Source organism: Pelophylax lessonae (assembly GCF_965119305.1).
Source record: "Pelophylax lessonae genome assembly, chromosome: 5".
Lineage (NCBI taxonomy): Eukaryota > Metazoa > Chordata > Amphibia > Anura > Ranidae > Pelophylax > Pelophylax lessonae.
Window position 1 is genome coordinate 519,137,281 of NC_138772.1, and position 15,534 is coordinate 519,152,814.

General features: G+C 47.2%; 1 protein-coding gene across 1 annotated transcript in view; it reads right to left on the bottom strand.

Annotated features, from left to right (window-relative positions):
* The window catches only part of WASHC5 (WASH complex subunit 5), a 218,977-nt gene extending 205,015 nt beyond the window's left edge, over positions 1–13,962 (bottom strand). Inside the window, exons 1-3 of the mRNA XM_082257375.1 lie at positions 13,732–13,962; positions 6,409–6,554; positions 2,924–3,008 (exon numbers count right to left, since the gene is read on the bottom strand). Of these exons, the coding sequence (XP_082113501.1) occupies positions 2,924–3,008; positions 6,409–6,554; positions 13,732–13,917 (417 nt within the window). The 5' untranslated portion in view covers positions 13,918–13,962. The remainder of the gene's footprint in view (positions 1–2,923; positions 3,009–6,408; positions 6,555–13,731) is intronic.
* Between the last annotated feature and the right edge of the window lie 1,572 nt (positions 13,963–15,534).

A 15,534-nucleotide genomic window follows, 5' to 3' on the forward strand; every position in this document is an offset into this window, starting at 1 on the left:
ATTATACAGTATCTCACAAAAGTAAGTACACCCTTCACATTTTTGTAAATATTTTATTATATTTTTTTATGTGACAACGCTGAAGAAATGACACTTTGCTACAATGTAAAGTAGTGAGTGTACAGCTTGTATAACAGTGTAAATTTGCTGTCCCCTCAAAATAACTCAACACACAGCCATTAATGTCTAAACTGCTGGCAACAAAAGTGAGTACACCCCTAAGTGAAAATGTCCAAATTGGGCCCAATTAGCTACTTCCCTCCCCAATGTCATGTGACTAATTTTTGGTACAAGGTCTCAGGTGTGAATGGGGAGAAGGTGTGTTAAAATTTGGTGTTATCGCTTTCACTCTCTCATACTGGTCACTGGAAGTTCAACATGGCACCTCATGGCAAAGAACTCTCTGAGCATCTGAAAAAAAGAATTGTTGCTCTACATAAAGATGACCTAGGCTATAAGAAGATTGTCAAGACCCTGAAACTGAGCTGCAGCACGGTGGTCAAGACCATACAGCGGTTTAACAGGACAGGTTCCACTCAGAACAGGCCTCGCCATGGTCAGCTTGTATAACAGCGTAAATTTGCTGTCCTCTCAAAATAACTCAACACACAGCCATTCATGTCTAAACCGCTGGCAACAAAAGTGAGTACACCCCTAAGTGAAAATGTCCAAATCGGGCCCAAAGTGTCAATGTTTTGTGTGGCCACCTTTATTTTCCAGCACTGACTTAACCCTCTTGGGCATGGAGTTCACCAGAGCTTCACAGGTTGCCACTGGAGTCCTCTTCCACTCCTCCATGACGACATCACGGAGCTGGTGGATGTTAGATACCTTGCGCTCCTCCACCTTCCATTTGTGGATGCCCCACAGATGCTCAATAGGGTTTAGGTCTGCTTGGCCAGTCCATCACCTTTACCCTCAGCTTCTTTAGCAAGGCAGTAGTCATCTTGGAGGAGTGTTTGGAGTGGTTATCATGTGGTTATACTGCCCTGAGGCCCAGTCTCCAAAGGGAGGGGGATCATGCTCTGCTTCAGTATGTCACAGTACATGTTGGCATTCATGGTTCCCTCAATGAACTGTATCTCCCCAGTCCCGGGAACACTCATGCAGCCCTAGACCATGACACTCCCACCACCATGCTTGACTGTAGGCAAGACACATTTGTCTTTATACTCCTCACCTGGTTGTGGCTACACATGCTTGACACCATCTGAACAAAATAAGTTTATCTTGGTCTCATCAGACCACAGGACATGGTTCCAGTAATCCATGTCTTTTGTCTGCTTGTCTTCAGCAAACTGTTTGCAGGCTTTCTTGTGCATCATCTTTAGAAGAGGCTTCCTTCTGGGACAACAGCCATGCAGACCAATTTGATGCAGGGTGCGGTGTATGGTCTGAGCACTGACAGGCTGACCCCCCCACCCCTTCAACCTCTGCAGCAATGCTGGCAGCACTCATACACCTATTTCCCAAAGACAACCTCTGGATATGATGCTGAGCACATGAACTCAACTTCTTTGGTTGACCATGGCGAGGCCTGTTCTGAGTGAACCCTGTCCTGTTAAACGACTGTATGCTCAGTTTCAGGGTCTTGGAAATCTTCTTATAGCCTGGGCCATCTTTATGTAGAGCAACGATTCTTTTTTTCAGATCCTTAGAGAGTTCTTTGCCATGAGGTACCATGTTGAACTTCCAGTGACCAGTATGAGAGAGTGAGAGCGATAACACCAAATTTAACACACCTGCTCCCCATTTACACCTGAGACCTTGTAACACCAATGAGTTACATGACACCGGGGAGGGAAATGGCTAATTGGGCCCAATTTGGACATTTTCACTTAGGGGTGTACTCACTTTTGTTGCCAGCGGTTTAGACATTAATGGCTGTGTGTTGAGTTATTGAGGGGACAGCAAATTTACACTGTTATACAAGCTTTACACTTACATTGAAGCAAAGTGACATTTCTTCAGTGTTGTCACATGAAAAGATATAATAAAATATTTACAAAAATGTGAGGGGTGTACTCCCTTTTCTGAGATACTGTATTCCACCTTAATCCTTATGATGAGGACCATCCAGAACAAGTTTGAGATCAGATGGCGCACCCTTTCAGGGTTCCATCAAAGTCAGGGGGCAAGAACTTGTCCACTCATGGCTGCCATATTTTGACACAACCACAGACCTGGTCTTGGAGGGTAGCCTCAATCTTTGCATGAACTATGTCTGGTAGCAAGAGAGCAAAGCACAGGCGTCTTCCAAGATGTAGTAATCATCGGTTTAGCTAGATTCGTTTTTTTAAAAGGAAAGTTGGAGAGCTTTTATTTTTTTATTTGTAATTAAAGAGGTTGTAAACTCGTTTGAGTTTTTTTTTTTTTTTTTACACCCTGCAAAAGAAAGACATAATGAGCTAGTATGCATCGCATATTAGCTCATTATGCAATACTTACCTCAGAACGAGCCCCCGCCGTGCCGCTCACTCACCTCTATGACGGGCGACATGTCTAGTCGCCCGTCTTCCGGGATCGCGGCATCCGGCCATCTGATTGGCCGGAGCCGCGGTGACGTCACTCCCGCGCACGCGCGCTAGAGCCGACAGTCACGGCACGGGGCTCTGAAGGAACGGCACGATCGGCCGTTCCTTCAGAGCGCATGCGCCAGTGACGTCACTGGCGACATGTAAGGTAAATATCTCCTAAACGGTACATGTTTAGGAGATATTTACAGTACCTATAGGTAAGCCTTATCATAGGCTTACCTATAGGTACAAGTTGTAGAGGAGGGTTTACTTCCTCTTTAAGTTAGCATTTAGCAGTGCAACTGAATTAAGCAAATACATTTTATAAGATATTTAAACATCAACCTATAGCACAGACATCAACATGTGATAATCCAAGCCTGTTATAAAAGGATCTATTTACTCACTAAGAGTTGCTTTCCATCTTCATTGAGAAGGACAGTTTCTAGAGTTTGCTGGATATAAATTCCTTCATTAAGGTCATCCAAATACCTGAAACAAGAATATACATTTACTTACAGATTAAAAAAACACTACATTTTAGGTAACTGATATACCATTTACTAAAAATTGAAAGATGAGAAATGATGCATGGTGATTGGCCTAGAACTGTCACATGGAGTGAGTCATGTGCTTCTCCATAAACAGAAGTACCAAGTATTTTTCTTTTCAATCCTGGCAGCTGAAAAGGGTGATGGGGGAGCAGAGGAAAGCTAGTATGTGCTAGGAAGGGGGTTAAGGCAAACATGGTATTTTTGTCCTGCATGGGTAAAGCACAGGTCAGCTTTACAGGACACCTTTAATGACATTGTACTTTTATTAAAAGGTATTTTTTTTTTTTAAATCACAACCATGTCATACTTACCTGCTCTGTGATTTTGCACAGAGCAGCCCCAATCCTCCACTTCTTGGCACTCCGCTGGTGCTCCTGGCTCCTCCTCTTCTCAGAGTGCCCCCTTAGCAAGCCACTTGCTATGGGGGCACTCGTGCATGCTCGTTGTGTGTCCATAAGACAGAGAACAGGTCTCGGCCCTGCCCCCCCACTAGTGTCTCTCAGCCAATGAAAAGGCAGATACCTGGGAGGGCAGCTGCTCTCCTGCACATTGCCGGATTGCGTTCCAGCAAGTATTAGGGGGTGCTACAGGGGGAGCTGGCTACTGAAGGTTTTCTATCTTCATGCATAGAATGCATAAAGGTAAAACACCATCAATCTTTAGAACTACTTTAATACATTTCATGGCCTTCCTGAATGCAGCCCCCCTCACATAATACAGTGAGATTAAAAAAATAATGGTGCAAAAGTAAAGCCGATTTATTCATAACTGAATGAACCTAACACAACTGTATTACCATGAAAAGACACCTAAACTGTCCAAGTTTTACCCCTGCACTACAAACGTTTGATGTGAGCCCCGTTGGTGACACCACAGATGACTGCCATTTACCATTGCTGTCACTCTCGCTACAAAATTTTGGACATTAATACAGAATGGCTTTTGCTACAGGTGGAGGAAGATCTGCCCAACCTAGTTATTCAGCAGGATGGCGCTTCTTTTCATGTCCACCTGGATGTTCACCAATACCTAAAACGATACCCTAACAGAATGTTAGAACAGCGGTGCAGGAAAGAACAATACCCCATAGCCGCTCTGGCCTCTACGATCGCTAGACCTAACACCCTGCGACTTAGTTCTGTGGGCGTATACCAAGTACTTGGTGTAAGTCCCCCCCCCGTGCCACAGGATCTGAATGATCGGAGAGGATTATATATACTAGACACTTACTGGTGTAAGGCTGGAGAGTGTGTATCCAGTGAAGAGGAGTACTCCCTGGAAGATTTGGTCACCTATTCCCAGAGATCTACCACTATCCTTTGATTCTGCCCAGGACTGCCATACATTGTGAGAGCTATGGATCGATACTAAGCATTGTAGACCCATTTGCTATAAGGCACCTGGGTCCACATCTTCTGGTGAGCATACATCTATATTCCTCTTCTGCTGGTGTGGGTTCTTCACTTGATTTTTATCACCTGCACAATATTGGATGTTTCATATTTCACCGTTTTGGACTGTACTCTATGGAGTGTTTTCACTCTATTCAATTATTTTCTATTCAAAGACTTTATTGCACCTTTAGAGCCGGTTCACACTGCCACGACCATAAAGTCGCCCCATGTCGGAGCGACTTTTTACCGCGACTTTACAGCGACTTGTGAATTATTTTGCAGGACTTATATGACAGACGACTTTGTGTTTGGCCAATCAGAATATGATGTGTTGTGACCCAATTCCCCTTTTCTGTTTTTTTTTTTACTCATTTCCTCATTGCCCACCAGTGCCACGTATCAGTGCCACTAATCAGTGTCCACCAGTGCCACGTATCAGTGCCACTAATCAGTGTCCACCAGTGCCACTAATCAGTGTCCACCAGTGCCACGTATCAGTGCCACTAATCAGTGTCCACCAGTGCCACGTATCAGTGTCCACCAGTGCCACGTATCAGTGCCACGTATCAGTGTCCACCAGTGCCATGAATCAGTGTCCACCAGTGCCAAGTATCAGTGCCATGAATCAGTGTCCACCAGTGCCAAGTATCAGTGCCACGAATCAGTGTCCACCAGTGCCCCGTATCAGTGTCCACCAGTGCCCCGTATCAGTGTCCACCAGTGCCCCGTATCAGTGTCCACCAGTGCCCCGTATCAGTGCCACGAATCAGTGTCCACCAGTGCCACGTATCAGTGTCCACCAGTGCCACGTATCAGTGTCCACCAGTGCCACGTATCAGTGTCCACCAGTGCCACGAATCCGTGTCCACCAGTGCCACGAATCCGTGTCCACCAGTGCCACGAATCCGTGTCCACCAGTGCCACGAATCCGTGTCCACCAGTGCCACGTATCAGTGCCACGAATCAGTGTCCACCAGTGCCACTTATCTGTGTCCACCAGTGCCACTCACACAGACCAAGCAGAGATAATGGAATATATATATATATATATATATATATATATATATATATATATATAATGGTATATATATATATATATTCCATTATAGGCATGGCTGCAATGTGGGGAATGCCTGGCTAATCTCTTTCTTCTTCCTGGAAAGTCTTATAACAAGTCGTGTCAATTAAGATAAGGAGGCGACTCCCATTGAAGTATATGGGACAGGTCACCTCAAAGTAGTACAGGACCCTTTTCTGAAGTCGGAGCGACTTCAGTAGTGCCAATTAAGACGGCACTGATTGATTAACATTGCTTTTGTTATGTCAAGCTACCTGGGGCGACCTGGGGCAACACAAGTTGCCTCACAAGTCGTGCTAGTGTGAATGGGCTCTTAATATGTTTACTAAATTTCACCATTAGATACATTGTTGCTCTTTGAATCCATTATGATTTAGCGCTGCACTTTCCTGTTATATTATCGGAGATGATATATTACAGAAGCAGTGGAGTCAATATCTGAGGACATGCTGGCATGAGTCTGGACAGAATTGGAGTACCGTCTTGAGATCTGTGTTGTCACCAACGGGGCTAGCATCGAACATTTGTACTGCAGAGGTAAAACCTGGACAGTGATTTTGTCTTTTTATGTTAATACAGTTGCGTTTGGTTCATTTTGTTATGAATAAACCAGCTTTACTTTTACACCACTCTTTTTGAATCTCACTGTACTTACCTTCCTCCTCGAACCAGTAATCTTTCCCCCTCTTTATTCTCCGCACAAACACAATAATAGGTAGGTGGCCAGGGCCTAGTGAGAGGAAAGCTTGAAGAATCAGAAAGGAATCTCAGGCTGGCTGCACTCAGGGGGGGGGGGGGGAGGGGGTGAAGTTGTCCTTTAATGCTGCAAACAAAAATATAACAAGGACAAAATACTGATACTGTACCTATTTAAATCCACAATGTACTTGTGAACACTCTCAAAGGCTAAATAGAATCTTGTAAGGATTTCTATGTTGTTCTCTCGAAACTCCTCATCCAGGTCCTGAAGTTCCAGTTTGGCTTCCAGTTTCCCCTCAAAATTCTCAGGTCCCTGTGGAGAAAAAAAAAATAAAAATATATATATCACATGTATTATACGTTATAATGGAGACAATACAACCATGACACAAATGACAATGGGATGTTTGTATTAAGTAACAAGCATGTTCCCCACTATGGGCTATATGCAAATCACTATCCTGCCACAATATGTTTACATATATTTAAAAAATTCAGAGGAAGACAGAAAGCAAAAATAAAAATTTGACAGGGATAGACTAGGGATAGATCGATTATCAGCAAGGCCGATATATTGGTGGCCGATATGCACTTTCCCAGATATATCAGTATTGGCCCCCGGAAATAGCCGATATTTTTGTGACATCATTCTGCCTTCTTAGGCCGCCTCCCTCGCCTTGAGACAGCCTCGTCTGGAGTCGGGACTAGTCTGGCGGGAGTTTATCACAGCCATACACCCACAGCAACCCGGTGCCAGCCAGCCACCCACATCCACAGGCCCTGTACCAGCGAGCCAGCCACAGGCCCTGTACCAGCCAGCCACAGGCACTGTACCAGCCAGCCAGCCACAGGCACTGTACCAGCCAGCCAGCCACAGGCCCTGTACCAGCCAGCCACAGGCCCTGTACCAGCCAGCCACAGGCACTGTACCAGCCAGCCAGCCACAGGCACTGTACCAGCCAGCCAGCCACAGGCCCTGTACCAGCCAGCCACAGGCACTGTACCAGCCAGCCAGCCACAGCCACTGTACCAGCCAGCCACAGGCACTGTACCAGCCAGCCAGCCACAGCCACTGTACCAGCCAGCCAGCCACAGCCACTGTACCAGCCAGCCAGCCAGCCACAGGCACTGTACCAGCCAGCCACAGGCACTGTACCAGCCAGCCAGCCACAGCCACTGTACCAGCCAGCCAGCCACAGGCACTGTACCAGCCAGCCAGCCACAGGCACTGTACCAGCCAGCCAGCCACAGGCACTGTACCAGCCAGCCAGCCACAGCCACTGTACCAGCCAGCCAGCCACAGCCACTGTACCAGCCAGCCAGCCACAGGCACTGTACCAGCCAGCCACAGGCACTGTACCAGCCAGCCACAGGCACTGTACCAGCCAGCCACAGGCACTGTACCAGCCAGCCAGCCACAGGCACTGTACCAGCCAGCCACAGGCACTGTACCAGCCAGCCATCCACCCACAGGCACTGTACCAGCCAGCCAGCCACAGGCACTGTACCAGCCAGCCATCCACCCACAGGCACTGTACCAGCCAGCCATCCACCCACAGGCACTGTACCAGCCAGCCATCCACAGGCCCTGTACTAGCCAGCCAGCCACAGGCACTGTACCAGTCAGCCACCCACAGGCACTGTACCAGCCAGCCATCCACAGGCACTGTACCAGCCAGCCAGCCACCCACAGGCACTGTACCAGCCAGCCATCCACAGGCCCTGTACTAGCCAGCCAGCCACAGGCACTGTACCAGTCAGCCACCCACAGGCACTGTACCAGCCAGCCATCCACCCACAGGCACTGTACCAGCCAGCCACCCATCCACAGGCACTGTACCAACCAGCCACCCACAGGCACTGTACCAGCCAGCCACCCACAGGCACTGTACCAGCCAGCCACCCACAGGCCCTGTACCAGCCAGCCAGCCACAGGCCCTGTACCAGCCAGCCAGCCACAGGCCCTGTACCAGCCAGCCAGCCACAGGCACTGTACCAGCCAGCCAGCCACAGGCACTGTACCAGCCAGCCAGCCACAGGCACTGTACCAGCCATCCACCCACAGGCACTGTACCAGCCACCCACAGGCCCTGTACCAGCCACCCACCCTAGGGTGCCAGTAAGCCAGCCATTAAGCATTAAACAAAGATTTACATGTTACGTACCAGATTTGTGTCAAAAATTGTCTTTATTTTTCAAACCTTCAAATGTACAAAATATTGGCCCATATCGGCCGATACCGATACGTTGTGACCAAAATATCGGTATCGGCCCTGAAAAAAAACATATAGGTCTATCCCTAGTTCTAACCCTTCATCACTCTAACCAGAACTTGGTCTGGCGCAAGTTACAGTATACTTTACAGCTGAATTGCAAGCAAACAGCTGAAAAAAGATGAAATACATATAAGGGGGCTGTTACTTGTCAAAAGATTTGCATTTTGTTCATCCAGTCCTGAGGTTTACATAGCTCTGCCACAGAGCACAGCCCTTGCTGGCAGGACACAAGACCTGATTTTGCTCTGCTACAGGTACAGAATGTTTATAGTCATCGTCCGTACCCCCTACATTTGACTGGACAGTAAAAGAAGAAGCAGCAGAATGATGAGCAAAATTTCTCTCCATTACTCTGCTCTCTTCTCCTCCTATCAACATGTTTCTTGCACTGCAAGCACAACTGATTGGTTCCTTGTGCTGCTTCTCCCTTCCACAATCTGAGCTCTGCTGTACAGGGGCTGCAAGAGGCTCAGACCAGGTCTAATTCAAGGACTTACACTGCTTACATTGAAAAAATAAAAACACATTTAATGATGTACCGAGAATACAGAGCTGCACTGATTTGTGTTTCCTTTATCTGCCTGGATAGGCAGATGAAGCTTAGGCTACATTCACACCTGAGCGTAGCGTTTTTCGCGCGTTTTTTACCGCGATTTTACCGCGATTTTTGCGGCGTTTTTTACCGCGATTTTTACCGCGATTTTTGTGCAGGCGTTTTCAGATTGAATAGAGATCAATGGAAAACGCCTGTAATCTGCCCAAAAAGAAGCTCATGTACTTTTTTGAGCGTTGGGCGTTTTGTATACAGCGTCAAAACGCTCAGATGTGAACAGGGGCCATTGAAATGAATAGGATTTGTCTTGTTGGGCGTTTTGAGAGCTGATCCTAGAGCAGAAAAACGCCCCAAAAACGCCCCAAAACGCCTAGATGTGAACGGAGCCTTAATGTTTTGGGTTAAGGTTTTTAAAGATACACGCTTTGTAATATACATTATGTTTCTTTATCAGGCATCATAAATATTTATAATTCAGTAATCTTTATATCGTGAATAAGCCCCCGTTCACACTGGGGCGACCTGTGAGGCGACCTGGTCGCCTCACAGGTCGCCGCAGGTCGCCTCCCATAGGGAAGCTGCGGACCCGTTCTGATAGGAGCGACACAAGTCGCTCCGACTCAGAAAAAGGGTCCGGAGCTTCTTTGGGGCGACCAGGAGGCGACCGCCATAGACTTCAATGTTACGAAGTCCGTGGCGGCCGCTCCGAGGTAGCGGCGCGCTGCTCGCACCGCGACCTCGGAGGTCGCGGTGCGAAGTAGCTTCGCCCCAGTGTGAATGGGGGCTAAAGGGTTTGATTTAGGGTCGTTGCCAGACATCGCATGTGATTCACACCGCATTGCTGTGCAGATCACATGCGTTGTCTGTGAAATGCGAATTCACCCATACAAACCTGAAATTGCATCGCATTCGGACCAAACTCGTGCAGGACCCTTTTTTTTGTCTGCACTGGAATCAGATCGCACGGGTGTTCAAACCCATGTGATCCGACTCTGCAAACCGCACTTCATTTGGCAAACGGATTGCAGAGTGTCAACCTAACATACACTCCACAATCAGTTCGCATGAACAGGTTGCGATTTTTAAGTGGTGCCGATTTGCAGTTAATTATCACCGCATTCTACTGTGAATCGGCCCTTATCTTGAGAGTTCTCCATTTCCCTGTTTTTTTTCTAAAGTGGATCTAAGCCCTAAGGCCCTGTTCACACCTGAGCGTGTTTCAGCTCGTAAAACGCTCATCTCTGAAGTCTCAAAACACTCAACAAGCAAAGTCTTATTCGTTTAAATGACCCCGGTTCACATCTGAGCGTTTTGTCTCCTTAAGCAAAACGCCTGAAGCTCAAAAAAGTACATGAGCTTCTTTTTTGGCAGATTACAAGCGTTTTTGTTAGATGTCATATGTAACTATATGTAACTATGTAACTATGTAACTATGTATGTCAATGCCTGTTTCCAAACACCTGCAAAAAAAACGCCTGAAAAAAGCCCCAAAAAAAAAACCGCCTCAAAACAATACGCTCAGGTGTGAATGGAGCCTTAGGCAAGGCTGTCCGTGCCGGTTCACACTTCCGCGTGTGCGGCGATCGCATGTAATATCGGAGCGCACTGCTCCTTCATTACATGCGATCGGATGTGCAGTGCGAATTCAGCCATACACTTTGTATGGCTAAATTCGCACTGCACCCGCACAAAACTCGCACATGAGGCATTTTTTCAGCCGCATCAGGATCGGATCGCACAGTGGTTCACACTTGTGCGATCCGATCCTGTGCGAACTGTCAGATCGCACTGCGATATGCGATCAAACTGGGCGTGTCGTTAACATTTCATTGACACCCCCTGCGTATCGCATATGGCAGTGTGAACTGCCAGATGTGCGTTTGCGATGCGGGAACAGGCTGCAAATTCGCAGCCTTCCCGCATCGCACAAGTGTGACCCGGAGCTTTCTTTTGGCGGTATTTGATCACCTGTGCGATTTTTTTTTGCGCTATAAACAAAAAGAGCGTCAATTTTGAAAAAAAAAAAAAAATATTTTTCACATTCTGTTATATAACATTCCCAAAAAAAAAAAATAATGAAAAAAAAAAAACAGAATTTAACATTTTAGGCCAATTTGTTTTCTGCTACATATTTTTGGTAAAAAAAAAAAAAAAAAAAAAAAAAAAAAAGGAATCGCAATAAGCGTATCTCGATTGGTTTGTGCAAAAGTTATCGCATCTACTAACCATGGGAAAGATTTATGTCATTTTTATTGTTGTTTTTTTTTTTTTTTTTTTTTTTAGTAGTGGCAGCTATCTGCGATTTTTAGTGGGACTGCGACATTGCGACGGACAGATCGGACCCCTAACTGACATTTTTGACACTTTTGGGGGGTACCAGTGACATTACTACAGTAATCAGTGCTAAAAATATGCATTGTTACTGTAATAATGACACTGGTAGGGAAGGGGTTAACACAGGGGTTAAAATGTGAGCCTACAGGAGGGATTCTAACTGTATGGGGCATGGCTTGTGAAATGATCATAGAGACCGGTGATCCTATATAGAAGGATCACAGGCGCTCTGTGATCATTCCAGAGAGAAGAACGGTCAGCTGTGTTTACAACAGCTGACCGTTCTTCTCTCTCAGCGGGGAACGATTGCAGGTGTCAGACAGCAATCAGAGCCACCTGCCCCGTGCAGCGGAGTCCCCGCTGCCGAGTGGGGGCGGGAGCACGTCGCTGGCAGTGCGCGCTCGCCCCCTAACTGCAGGTGCGCAACCGACGTATACCTACGGCGGTTTGCGCAGGCGGTCCGGAAGCGGTTAAGCAAGTTAACACTTATGAGTCAGACTACATTTATAGCCGTCATGGACTGCATGTTGGACACCCCTGCTCTAAGGGTGGTCAAATCAAGTGGTTAAGCTGTGTGTTTACTGCCTACCGCCCCCCCCCCCCCAATAAGCTGCAAAGGTAGCCAGACAGTCTTTTAAACATGCTGCTGCAACAATTATACTCCCTGTCATGCTCCAGCAGGCAGTGCTGTTGCTAAAAACACGACCTATTCGAGTGAACGGGGTTGAGCAGCATAGCGGTGCCGGTGTAACGTGAGAATTACCTACCCCGTGAGAATTACCTACCCTCGTCACTTCCGGCCAGAAACAGCTGAGCAGCGCAGCAGTGCGCATGCTCAGAGCCCCGGATACCTAATGGAAGAACAGAGGAGCTTACTAGTGCGCATGCGCACTAGTATGAAACGATCACGGTGTACCGTGAAAAAAACCTACCGACGCGGCGCTTACATAAAACAGCTGTGCTGAAATACGAGTCATCTCCGCTCCTGTCCCGGTCACTTCCCTGCTCTCGGCAAGTAAATATAAAAGCGGCTTTCGGCTCCGTGATGTATGTTTTCATACAGCCGCCGCCGCTTTTATATTTACTATCCGAGAGCAGGGAAGTGACAGAGACAGGAGCGGAGATCACTCGTATTTCAGCACAGCTGTTTTAATGTACCCGCTGCATTACATACAGTGCGGAGTACCGGAAGTGACGAGGGGTAGGTTTTTCTCACGGGTAGGTAATTCTCACGGAACACCGGCTTTACACAGTTAAATTAAGAGGTGAGGGGGCAACATATCACCATTTTACTGCCTGTCAAACACCTGTGAAAAACAATCCACCTCAGACCGCTTTTCAGAGGGGCAGCAAAGGTTGCCTCTAAAATGAACATAGTCTAACTAGATGACATTATGCTAAGGCTATGTGTATCATAAAACAAAAAACAATTGCAATGTTTTTTCCCCACAAATGATTTTGGACCTTTTTTTCCCCCCATCTTAGTAGTCTACAAGCACTCGTTCCAGCATCGGCTGCTCATCACTGCTCTGCACTGACTTCTTGTAACTCGCAGAGCTGGAACATGTCCACACAATGTGATTTGGCTGGGTGGCTTGTAGTCTGCATCAGAGTCACGTGTGACAAAGGGGTTTATTTACTAAAGCTAGAGAGGACATAATTAGTCTAACTTCTGCAGAGAAACCAATCAGATTCTAACCTCAGCTTGTTCAATTAAGCTTTGGCAATAAAACCTGGAAACTGATTGGTTTCTTTTCAGAAGTGAGACAGATTTTGAACTCTCTAGCTTTAGGCCCCATTCACACGGGCTTTCCGATCAGGTCCGCCTGTCAGTTTTTAAGGTGGACCTGATCGGATGCTCCATGTACCCTTACGGAACAGAGGATGTCAGCGATGACATGTCCGCTGACAACTGCTGCTGTCCAATCCGATCCTGTCTGTGAAATCCGGACGGACAGAAACCCTATTTTCCATCTGTCTAGAGGATTGGATCAGATAAAAACAGACAGGGGGTTCGTTTTCATCCGCTCTCCCATAGAGGAGAGTGGGGCTCTGACAGCTCAGCCTCTGCAAAGCAAAAGGAGACGGAGCTGTCATCCGCCTGCTCAGCGGGGATCGGTGGATCGATCCCCGCTTAGAAAAACTGAGTCTGCTGAGCGCACCGCTCGTAAATTATTGAGAGCCGTGAATTAAGACAGATCGAAAAGGACTATTGAAATTATATTAACATGTTTAACATAGCTGAGGTTTCATTGATTGCTTTAAAATGTATTATCCATTAATGAGTAATTCTTTGATAGTATTATTGTGGTCATCTGCTGACTTGCCTTGAAATAGCTGAAATCAAATATAATCTCCCCATATTTCTGTTGGTCGGCCTTGTCCTTCATTCTGAAAACCGGGGGGACAAACTCAGACAACCTCAGCAGTTCAGCGATGATGGCATTGCCCCGGGAGACGATCCGCAGGACAGCCTGCCCGCAGAAGTTGTTTTCTGCCAGGAAGTCCAGCATTATTGCTCAGCTGGTGCAGGAGGAAGGAGAAATGGTGACAAATGAACCTGTATAATAATAAAAAAATAAATAACATTACACAGTATGTAGTGTCAACTATTTTATAAGACACAAAAAATAAACTCTATTGTAGTCCGAAAAATATTACAGTTCCAAGACAGTCTTCTAACCTTAATATTAATTTTTAATATTTAATGCGCATTTCACCACTCTATAATCTGAGGGTCACATGTTTCTGGTAAGCAGCCCATTTTCCTGGAGCACAATGGTGAAGTGTTTTTCCTAACCATCACTCTACCTGGCGTGGGAACTTTTCTATCTATTTAAAGGACTCCTAATCGGATCATATAAAAAATCTGCACCTTTTGAGGACTGTATAATCGAATTACTTTAATTTATTTCTAGCGCTGCACCCCTCTGTTGTCTTTGTTGCAGAGTGCATGTCATGTCTCTTTGCACCAATCAGCCAGCTTTTACCCTCTGATAGAGTTTAACAGGCTTCCGGCAGCAGGATGGGACAGAGAGCTCGTGCCTTCCACCTGCACCTAAACGCCGGATTCTCATGCATGGGGAAATGAAGGGGACTTTGGTAACATGGGAGAATCTTTATGCTGGGTTCACATTGAATTTGGAGCGGCTCTCAGCAGAGGGTCCGGAGCGTCCCCATGCACCGCTTCAGGTCCCAATTTCTGACTGAATTTGGATCTGAAACGGACCACAAGATGCGCAGAATTTTTCTGTAAGTCGCTCCGCAGTCGGCACGGAGTTGTGTGAACCGGACCCATTGGGAGATGGGCACACTCTCCTGTCATCAGAATAGGATGTTAAGAAACCCCCACATTTGCATCAGTGTGAATGCAGGGGGGGGGGGGGGATGGCACAGATCATAATCCTCCGACCCCAACATGAGAAAATAAAGATTGCCCCGTGTGTTCCTAGACAGGAAGAAATGAATGACACGGAGGACAAGGGGAGTGGGAGGGGCTTCCTGAGGACGGAGAGGAACCCATAGAAGTCTGTGTGGCCAGGACAGGGAGACATTTGTAAAGAGTGCCTCTCCTTTAGGCTGGGGTCACACTGATGCAATTTGGATGCGGGTTTCCCCACATTTAATTCTCATGACAGGAGAGTGTGCCCGGCTCTCAATGGTGCCGGTTCACACATTTCCAGGACGGCTGCAGAGCAGATTGCACGGTCCTGTGCGTCTTTGGCTCCGTTTTAGGTTCAAATTCAGGCAAAAATTTGGGCCTGATTCATCCCTAAAATGGTGAACAAGGACAACCCAGGCCCCTGCTGTGAGCCTCATCCACATAAGGAGTGAACCCAGCCTTATATGTATTGTGTCTGAGCACCCTACCCCCTGACAGAGACTGGGGACACCTACCTGTGTCTGAGCACCCTACCCCCTGACAGACTGGGGACACCTACCTGTGTCTGAGCACCCTACCCCCTGACAGAGACTGGGGACACCTACCTGTGTCTGAGCACCCTACCCCCTGACAGAGACTGGGGACACCTACCTGTGTCTGAGCACCCTACCCCCTGACAGACTGGGGACACCTACCTGTGTCTGAGCACCCTACCCCCTGACAGACTGGGGACACCTACCTGTGTCTG